The sequence below is a fragment of the Salvia miltiorrhiza genome, unplaced genomic scaffold, assembly GCF_028751815.1.
Source record: "Salvia miltiorrhiza cultivar Shanhuang (shh) unplaced genomic scaffold, IMPLAD_Smil_shh original_scaffold_358, whole genome shotgun sequence".
In the NCBI taxonomy this organism is placed as follows: Eukaryota; Viridiplantae; Streptophyta; class Magnoliopsida; order Lamiales; family Lamiaceae; genus Salvia; species Salvia miltiorrhiza.
Genome location: NW_026651535.1, coordinates 281467 through 291881, shown reverse-complemented (window position 1 = coordinate 291881; position 10415 = coordinate 281467). Strand labels below are relative to the sequence as shown.

Genomic DNA, 10415 nt, shown 5'->3' with positions numbered 1-10415 from the left:
TAAAGTTATGTTTATTGCAAAATAGATTTAAATTTAGCGTAAGCTATTGAAGATAATCTTAATTAATTGTCCAAAGCAAAATGCGATGATTTTAGTCCACTAGTTTACATGTATATACAGATTTCTCCAAATTTAGACTCTCTGTTGTATTATACACATATAATACATTCGTCTACAAAAGAACTTCCTATTTTTTCTCTTTTGGGATGTTCATAAAAAAACTTCCTTCCTATTTTTGAACTATACTCCACTATTTATAAATATTTCGTTTATCCATACTTTTCACCACTCTTAATTAATACTAATTAAAATACCTTTTCATCATTCCTAATACACTCAACAACATTTTCTTCACTTTTAATTAATATATTAAAAAAATCTTAAAATTTTTATCACTTTCTCGTAAGAAGTTTTTTCGTGGACGGAGGGAGTACTGATCATTGAATTATTGAGTTGAGCCAATATAAAAGTGACAATTAATTTTTGAAAGATACACTGATTACATTATCCATTATCTACAAGATCTATTTGTGCATTGCAAACCAATAAAGAAAGGTATACACAAAAATAATCAATAGAGAATCATCCAAGACCAGATGAAGAATACAAACTTAAAAATACCACCAATTATAGTAGCCGCAATAGTGAAGTCTCATATATTATTCAACTCATGGCTCTAATTTTATTGAGTTTGGAAACAATGTGACACGTTAATTAGGTAGTGAGGATGGGAGGGAGGTAGTCCGACTTAAGACCGAGCAATTTAGCCTTGGTGTCGGGGAAGCAGTCTTGGCCGGGAAGCTCCGTGACCACGCCTTCGCTGCTGACGGCGATAGGGTATCGGAGCAAATGCCCCGGAAGGTCCCTCCGGAGCTCCTCACTAGCATAGAGTTCCCAATATTTATCGGCCAAATCATTCACCTTCCTCACACATTCCTCGCCCTGAGGTTGGAGGAACACGTCGTCTAGCATCCCTAAATGCTCGTACCACAACGCCATCCGAAAGCCGTGGACTTCACCCCTAGCCGGCTTTGTCTTCGAACACAAATGGTGCGGTTGGTATGCTCCAATTGCTATCTCTGAGTCCCTCGTTCCGTCCATCGATCGTTGGTTGATGTTGGCCGACCCAACTATAATGTACTCATCATCAACTGCAACATATCAAAGCTACATTCATACATTTACGTGGATCACATTTATCACTTTGGCACTAAAATAAGATTATTTAAGGCAACAAACTAGCATACCGATCATCATCTTTGAATGCACGTATATCATGAATCTTCGAGCCTCCTGAGCTCGGATGTAATCTGAGTCAGGCTCCGGCTGCTCCGATGGCTCGTATTCGCCACTCTTCTTCGTCTCCCTATTACCAAGGCAGAAGAAGGTCAAGTAATTCCTGGGATCATCATCCATACCCTTATCTTGAAGGGCTTTAATAATGTCTTTATACATCATTTCCATCGTTCGTCTCTGCCAATCTAAGATAGCTTGCACTGATCCACTCTCAGGAATTCCCTCCGGCCACATTGGTACAACCACATAGATTTTGAACTTCTCTCCTGCTTCAATCTTGTTGCAAACCTTCAACGACAGCTCCTTAGGTATAAGGTGCAGAGCTCCGATCTCTGCGATGGTGATGTCGTCGCTCCCCCATCCGAAGCTGGATCCGAGAAAGTATTGATTCTCGATGTAAATGAAGTTCTTAGCTCTCCGTATAGCATGAATGTAGGCATCTTGAATGCTTCGATCTACTATGTTCTCCTTGCCACTTACTAGACCGGCGTTAGCCGCCTCCTCGGGGCTCTCGGGGAACCCGAAGGCGGCCCCACCATCTATCGACCTGAAAAGCTGAACGTTCCACGTCTCCTGGTCGTCAGGGTACATAACCGGAGACGGCGGGCTGATGACGTTCTCCAACTCCTCCCTGATCTTGAGCAACACGTCCTTCCCGCCTTGCTTCTTCCACCTCTGCTCGAAGTTGAACATGACATCCCATGCGATGGGGCCTTCCACGCGTGAGTGGATGTCGTGCCACGGTTCCCTGGGCCCGCCCTTGGTGATAGCGGCCCCGGGAAAATTGGGCTGGTGAAAGTCGTCGTGGTGCGCCGAGTCCAGCGTCCTAAAAAGGGAATGGAATGGCGTGTCATACCGCCCGTCACACAGATCAATCCCGCCCACAAAGCTCATGATTCGCCGCCGATCATCCGAACCGCGACCATTAGGCATATCGGTGTCCACCACAATTATCTTCTGATGATGAGTGAACATAGTCGAGACCTGCAAATTCTGCACGATGCTTCCGCCATCGTCAGGATTTCTAGGGCACAAAACACAATGAACATGAGTTCCTTCAAAAAACTGCATGGTCTCTTCGTCGTGAGTTGCCATCAGACCATCCTTCTTGAGAACGCCGACAGAAGTCCGATCGTCCCAAACCAGCATCAACACCCTGACCCCCTCATTGGCCTTCTTCTTGAGCAACTCCCCGAGGGTGGAGTCACCCCCTGACTTCTCCCTCCTGGAGTCCCTGATAAGCGAGATCTCAGTGTAAACAGACCAACCAGTGATGTAGATCAAGTGCTTAGCATTGGTTAAAGCGTCGAATGCATCCTCCCAACATCGATGTGGCTCGTAGTTTCTTCCTCCGGAGAGGGCGATCTTGGGGATGAAGCCGTCGGGGATGTGGGCGTCCTGGAAGAGCGAGACGCGACAACCAGTACGCTGGCCGAAGAAGGTGTAGGGGACGCCTGGGTACTTGGTGCTTTTGATGCCGCGGCCCCAGTTGCGATCGCGGGTGACATCGAAGAACTGGAGCTTCACGTGGATCTTGGAGGCGGAGCTGATGGGGTTGCGCTCCTCGTCGAGGATCTCCTCCCAACGGTCAACCTCGTCGCCTTCGAGGAGGTCACTGACGGGGACATAGGCACGGCCGATGAGGGTCGCCCCGATGGGGTTGGCGTCTTTGACGGTGAAGATGACATTGGACGCCATGTGGGCGCAGTAAATGTGGAAGGATTCAGACCAGTTGAGCTTGTTGTTGGTCTTGTCGATCAGTCGTGTTCGCCCCACTCTCGCCTTTTCTAGATCTACGGTTGCGTAGATTTTGGGGGTTCCTTTGCCTAGACCCACGGATTCGCCGATGTTCTCCACCAGCTACCACACATTATTACATAAACGCTAACAATAATAAAAGAAATTATGCAAATGGTTTTATAGTATCACAACCACAATTAAAGATAAAATTAAGGATAAAAAATTGTTTAACGGGATGGCCCACTCATACACAATGAAGGATAAAATTTTGTTCATGTAGCGGACATCGACATCATTAAATTTGAGATGAAATTAAGTCATACCTTGCCTAAGAAATTCCCACCACCATCACTTGCAGCCAGCCTATCCACTTCAAAGATTGTTACATGTAAAGTCCCATGAAGCAATGTGTGTGACATTTTGTTTCACCTGTAAGAAAAGATTATCAAATGCTTTGCATTGAGAACTCTGCCATAGTCTATAACAAAGATGAAAATATTTAGAAATCACAAATAAGATAACCAAAAAACCTTAATTTGTACAATGAGAGTTCCCAGAAGCTTACCAAAATGGATTTTTTTTAAGGCTGTTAAGAAAATAGAGTGTGATCCGATTTTGCTGTGTGCAAAAATAGACTCGGACAGTGATCCTAGAAAATAGTTTTCTTTGTTTTTTCGATTTACACGAGGAACACCAACTCGCGCAAATGATTAGTAAATTATTAGGAAGCTACCAACGACTCATAACTAACTTATTATTTTTACGCATGCATATTATATTGTACAATATCTATTTACAATAATAGTAATATACAGATTATATACTTGACAAGAAGTTAATTTTGTTTAACAAGCATACATAGATCAAGGAAAAGGGACACTAATTTGGCTAGTATTAGACATGAATAGTTAAATGGTATGCAATGTACGCCCATGTAAAAATTAAGAATTGGAATTTGATTATATATGTGTGTGTGTGTGTGTGTTATCAAAATTTTGACGAATTTTGGATTCAAAATTATTATAATCTTACATCACAATAAATTTATATTGTATTATTAAACTGTATCCTATAAATTAAAATAAGTTAGAATATTATAGATATATCAAAATCGTAAAATTACACAATTTAATGGTAATAGTAATAATAGATAAATATAATACAATGCTAAATTACATTATTATCCTTACATTTAATATATGATAATATAGTTGTCAAAATTAATTTTGTTAACTATTTTATAAAATGTAATTTAGCTAATATAATAATAATAATAATAATAATAATAATAATAATAATAATAATAAAATAATAATAATATATTGGAAAGGTAACTTTCAATTGAAAATCAATTTCAAAATTGAGTGCAAATTTGTAATTATAATAAAATTGAAGGTTTATTTATAAATTATGTATTTTTATTTTTTATTTTCTTTTTCTTTTTCTTTAACTTCTTGTTTTTCTATTGTATTTCTTTTCTAAAATTTTGAAATTCGACTGATTACAAAATATTTGATATGCCTATCAAATTATTGATCATTACAAAGAACTTTAATAATGGTATTAAAACCTATTTTTGAATGATTGTGGAAACTCTAGATAATTACTCTGGTTTTATTGTGAATTTTATTAATTCAAAATTTATTAGAAGAAAAAAAATACTCTCTTCATTCCATAAGAATGTATCACATTTTCCATTTCCGCTCCTCCCATAAGAATGTATCATGTCTAGTTTGGAATATTACTCTACTTTCTTATTTTTTACCACAACCATTCATTTCTACATGACTTTACATTCAATTTAACCACAATCATATATTTCTACATGATGAAACCATTTTTCCACTCAATGCATTATTTGTAAAATATTTCTTAAAACTTGTATCGTCTTTAAAATAATATATTTTTATGGGAGAGAGAGAACACGTGAATCTTATGAATATGAAATTCAATTTTTTGGACCTAATAACTTTTAACTAAATTCGAAACCAAGTAAGAATATCTGATTTGAATTCGAACCTAACAAGATCCGATCCAGCAAAGCCAGCCCATTGCCATGCATCCAATTGATGCCATCCCTATTGTTTATATTAGGGGTTATTGCCAGAAAATACATATACTTTGTCAATTTTCTGGTTTATATCATGACCTTTTAATTTGGCCAGAAAATACATCAATTTTTAATTTAATTGCAATTATAACATGACTTTATAGTCTGGCCAGAAAATACACCAAGTTTCAATTTATTCTCAATTATAACATGACCTTGTAATTAATTTAGTATAATAATATCAAGTTTAATACATTAAATATTTTTTAATTTTCTTTTCATCTCACAATATACTATATATAAATACATATATATTTGATAAAAATACATCTATATGTAAATAATATATAATATTATTTATTTTTTAACATAGTTTCTATTATATATGTACGTAATTTTTTTTATTGGTCCTAATATTTTATAATTTCATAATTTAAATAAATAAATACTTATTATATAATATATTAATAGAACATTAAAATCAAATTTATATATATATATATATATATATATAGGAGAGAGTTCAATAGAAACGCAAATATAGGCAGAGTATAGAGTCTTAATCTCAGTCGTTGATCTTATCCAATCTAACGGTCAGCGTTCGTTCGTTCAACGTTCAACGCAGAATTCTGTTGAACATGAACAGGGTTCGAATCCCTCAGCCCCAAAAGTTCAACAAATTATTTGTACGTTCAACAACATTTACTGCCATGTTCAATGCATGTTCGATGTTTCTGATGTTCTTGTATAAGATCTGTTTCTGTAGAATGCAACCCTATATATATATATATATATATATATATAACAAGATATTATATTGATGGCTTAAAAATACATACATACACACACACACACACACATCTATATATATATATATATATATATATATATATATATATATATATATATATTATGAAATAATTAATCATCTAACTTAATTTTTACAAAAATTAATCAATCAATTATAAATATTTTGTACATAACAATTTAATATAAATACAATAAATATTAATACATCTATGATGAAAAATAATCTAAATAAGGTCATGTTATAATTGAGAATAAATTGAAACTTTGTGTATTTTCTGGCCAGACTATAAAGTCATGTTATAATTGTAATTAAATTGAAAATTGATGTATTTTCTGGCCAAATTATAAAGTCATGATATAAACCAGAAAATTGACAAAGCATATGTATTTTCTGGCAATAACCCCTTTATATTAATATAATATACCTTAAATCTGGATTTACAGTCTTGAATGAATGTTGGCTGTACTTTATTTTTAAACAAAATAAGTGATTGATGTTCATTTGGATTATCTTGACATAATTTAATTTGTCATTTCAGGTCAAATTAATTTAACTTTCTATTTTTAGATTTACAAAACATATTTTAAGTTTGCTTTGTAAATCCTCGTTCACTAAGAGCATCCGCAATGGGGTTCCTTGATAGCCTACTTGATAACCTACTTGATAGTGATTGTGTTATTGACTAGGTAGTGCTGCATTGGGGTTCCTTGATAGCCTACTTGATAACATTAGTTTTGATTTTATGTTTTTCATTTAAATTTTATTGCATAATTTAAATAACATATTTTTGTAATAACATTAGTTAAATACGTCATTAAACATAAAATTTTAAAACACCTAAAATTTAAATTCGAATTTATCTATTTTTTTTTAATTAGGGCGCGTGCATTGCACGCGCCTTCCCTCTCCCCCCCTTCGAGCATACTCGAAGACTCGAGTATTGCTCGAGGATGTCCCCCCCGCAACGGACCTACTCGAAGGCAACGCCTTACTCGAGTAGCCTATCGAGTAAGGCGTTGCCGGTGCTCTAAGTTGATAGTGTTCCTAATTCGAAATTGCCATTCAATCATGCATATGCATTATATCTATTGACTAGGGCTGGTAAACCGGTTGGTAACTGGTTTACTGGTTAATCGGAACCGGATAAGGCCCAGTTGCCTAATCGGTAATCGAACCGGTTAACCGAATAATTGGTCTGGTTATTTGGAAAACCGAATAAACCCTGATTAACCGATTAATTGTCAAAAAAATTGAATTTAATAAACTTGTAGGCACTGGGATTGGAACCTTACCCTTTCAAAGAAAGGATGAGGTCCTATCCATTCCACCAACTAATGTTTTATATTTATTTAGAACAAAAAAATATTTTATACAGACTTGTAATGTTATATTTTAAAAAAAAAAAGAACAACTCTAAGGGGGGTGTATTCGTTGTGGAGTTTAATAGATTTCTATGGATTTTAAAAGTCTGGGTGTATTCGTTCCAGACTTTTAAAAGTCTGCAGAAATCTGGGTGTATTCGTTCAAGACTTTTAAAAGTCCATATAAATCTGGGTGTATTCGTTTCAGACTTTTTAAAATCCATACAAATCTAGGTGTATTCGTTATTCCATTGACTTCAAATCCGAAATGACTTTCATGGATTTCATCCAAAAAATACACACGACCAAATCCGGCCAAGAACCACGAGAATTGAAATCCATGGAGTTTTGAGCGAGCGCTGAGTTCCAGCGGCCGCGGCCAAGAAGCCAGCGACCGCTGGAACTCAGCCACCGTTGAGAGTCCAGCCGACGCTGGATTTGAACATGCGCTGGGGATTCTCTTTCTCGAATAATCTCTCTCTTGCTTTTATCTTTTACTTTTCATGTGTTCAGTTCATTGTTTTCTCATTAAGGGACAGTTTGTATTGGAGACTTTTATGCTTTGCCTTTGAGCATTATTTTTGACATGCAGCGATTTCCTCGATTGTACCTATCCGAAGGGGAACAATCAGATTCATCCTCACCTAAAGTCTCCCAATTCATTATGGTTGAAGAGGTGATTTAGTTCTCTCATATTCAATTACCCTCCTTCTGGTGCAAGTTGGGACTTCAGTTTACCATGTTAATTAGCTGCTGCATGTCAGGCTTGGTCACCTTTCAATTTTAGGATGGATGGTTACGACAAGAAGGGGGATGCTACAGATCATTCAAGAAATTTAGTGGACTCCTCGGTCTGTCATTGGGCTACTTCTGTTGTTTCTGGCTAATATGGAGGAGGGCGGCGGCTTTGGCTGGCGCCCCTGCATGTACTTCGCCAGGGGCTTCTGCAAGAACGGGACCTCTTGCAAGTTCTTGCACGGTGGCGACGGCGACGCGGCGGCGCAGGAGGTGGGGTCTCCGGGAAGGGGTTTGACGAATTGCTGAGGATGAAGGCGCTTCAACAGCAGAGGTTTGCGCTCATGGCGTCTTCTCCGCGGGGGCAGCAGCATTTTTTCTTACAATAAATGCATGGACTTACAATAAAACTGATCTGTGTTTGGAACTATGCCTGTAATGTTTTTGTCTTGAATATACCATGTTGCAGCGCTCGCTGGGTTTCCAGCGCTCGCTGGATTCCCAGCGCTCGCTGGGTTTCCAGCAGTGCTGAGACTCAGCGGGCGTTGGCATCATGGATTTCAATTCCAGAATTATCCCCTAAATTCTTCGAAAATCACTGAAAATCGGGATGAAATCCAACCACGAATTCTTTGAAAATCGTCTGAAATCTATGTGAATTCCATGGAATTTAAATTCCATGAACTTTTTAAAGTCTGTGGAAATCCACAACGAATACACCCCCCTAATTCTAATAAACAAATTCCCAACCTAAGCAACAATTTAACAACAATTAAAGTAAACAAGACAACACACATCGAAACAGTTTGCTTTTAGATCAAATTGGTATAAGTTAAGATTAGGTGATTTTTTTTCAAACATATCTAACAAAATTAAAATACTCTTTCAATCAATTTTTACATATCGAAACCAAAATTTATCAAGCCATAACAACAACTATTCCACAAAATTATTTACAGCAACTATCTATAAAATTAAAATACACCAGCAACTATCAAGCCATTATTTACATCTAACATAACTATTTACACCAGCAACTATTTTACAAAATTAAAATACTCTTTCAAAGTCGCACTCTATCACAATTCACCACCTCCAAAAACCAAATTGGACGATACCTAAAAAAGAAAGAAAAGAAGAGACTGTTATTCGTTAATACCTGAATGCACAGCAGCGACGCTGTGGAGGGGGCGACGCTGGTCGCTAGCGGCGGAGTGAGTTATCGCCGAGAAGAAGAACAAGGCAGAGAGAGTGGCGCCGGCGGAGTGCGGTGAACGAGGTGATGGCAGCTGGGGTGGTGGGCGGCTGTCGGTGATGGCAAATGCAGCGGGCCAGCGGCGGACCTGGGACTGGGAGAGCGTCGGCGACTCGGCGGAGTGCAGGCTGACTGGCAGAGCACCAAGGGGGAGGCAGTGGCGCCGGTGCCGGTGGGAGGCAAGGGAGGCGCCGGTAGGAATGGGAAGCAAGCAAGGGGAGGCGGATGTGAGCTCAATTTCAATGTTTCAAACCCTAACTATTTGTGGGGTTTTTTAAATTTTAATATAATATAATATTAATTAAAAAAATCGGTTAATCGGTTTAACCGGTTAACCGATTAACCGATTTACAGGCTTACAGCTGAAATACTAACCAGTAACCAAACCGGATTGGAAAAAATCGATTTTCGATTAATCGATAACCGATTTTTTCGATTCGATTACGGTTTTAACCGAAAAATTGGCACCGGTTTACGAGCCCTACTATTGACTAAGAAATTACATAGTTATCTCGATTATAATCACATGCCACATCCATCCGATCCCTACACACGCCCAACATATCCAATTTCCGACGTACAAATTTGGATCACGTCAGGTAGAAAATAGATGACCATTTATGAAGATTGTAGTTTCGCATGTGAAGAAATACAATGCGTTTATAATTTCTTTTTGCGATGCAACAAACTAATTATTTCTTCATGTTTCTATGTCGTTTTCAAGGGATGGAATCTTTCATAGTTTACGGTGTCTCGTCGTGTCCCATTCTCAATTTGTTATAAATTTTAATTATTCTTTTTCAATATTAATTTATTATATTTTAATTATAATTATTTTTTTACATTTATTTTGAATTAAGTTAACTAATTCAAAATTAGGGTGTGTAATTTTTTTAATTTTAATTTTAATGTGATAAATATTAATTATAGTTTATTATAAAATAATATATTTTTTATAACAAATAATTATAAAATAGAAAGATTAAGAGTGAGACATAGTGGATACAATAAATTGTGGGACAAAAGATTTCATCCGCATTTTCAATTGATAAAAATAGCCATGTAATTATTATTATTATTATTATTATTATTATTATTATTATTATTATTATTATTATTATTATTATTTTGAGAAGCAATGCCCAAATTTAGCAGTTGCTTAGTTCA

At 36.7% G+C, this 10415-nt stretch overlaps 1 protein-coding gene and 1 long non-coding RNA gene across 4 annotated transcripts; one reads left to right on the top strand and one right to left on the bottom strand.

Annotated features, from left to right (window-relative positions):
• Nucleotides 1-453: 453 nt before the first annotated feature.
• On the bottom strand, nt 454-9529 carry LOC131004219 (phospholipase D alpha 1). 3 transcript variants are annotated; one of them, XM_057930850.1, is made up of 4 exons: nt 9153-9529; nt 3360-3465; nt 1248-3156; nt 454-1151 (listed from the first exon to the last, which is right to left on the bottom strand). In XM_057930850.1, exons 2-4 carry the CDS (start codon nt 3453-3455, stop codon nt 715-717), a joined length of 2442 nt encoding a protein of 813 aa, XP_057786833.1. In that variant the 5' UTR covers nt 3456-3465; nt 9153-9529; the 3' UTR covers nt 454-714. The 3 variants fall into 3 exon arrangements, with proteins under 3 accessions (XP_057786833.1, XP_057786835.1, XP_057786834.1); XM_057930852.1 differs by lacking the exon at nt 9153-9529 and adding an exon at nt 3602-3620; XM_057930851.1 differs by lacking the exon at nt 9153-9529 and adding an exon at nt 3567-3608.
• On the top strand, nt 7320-8632 carry LOC131004249 (uncharacterized). Its single transcript, XR_009094937.1, has 2 exons — nt 7320-7934; nt 8023-8632. It is a non-coding gene; the product is annotated as an uncharacterized LOC131004249 (long non-coding RNA).
• Nucleotides 9530-10415: the final 886 nt, after the last annotated feature.

Coding starts and splice junctions, on each gene's coding strand:
- LOC131004219 (XM_057930850.1), bottom strand. CDS start 3,455: ATGTCACACACATTGCTTCATGGGACTTTACATGTAACAATCTTTGAA. Junction 3,157..3,359: donor GTGGGAATTTCTTAGGCAAG/GTATGACTTAAT, acceptor AATGTGTGGTAG/CTGGTGGAGAACATCGGCGA. Junction 1,152..1,247: donor GCATTCAAAGATGATGATCG/GTATGCTAGTTT, acceptor GATATGTTGCAG/TTGATGATGAGTACATTATA.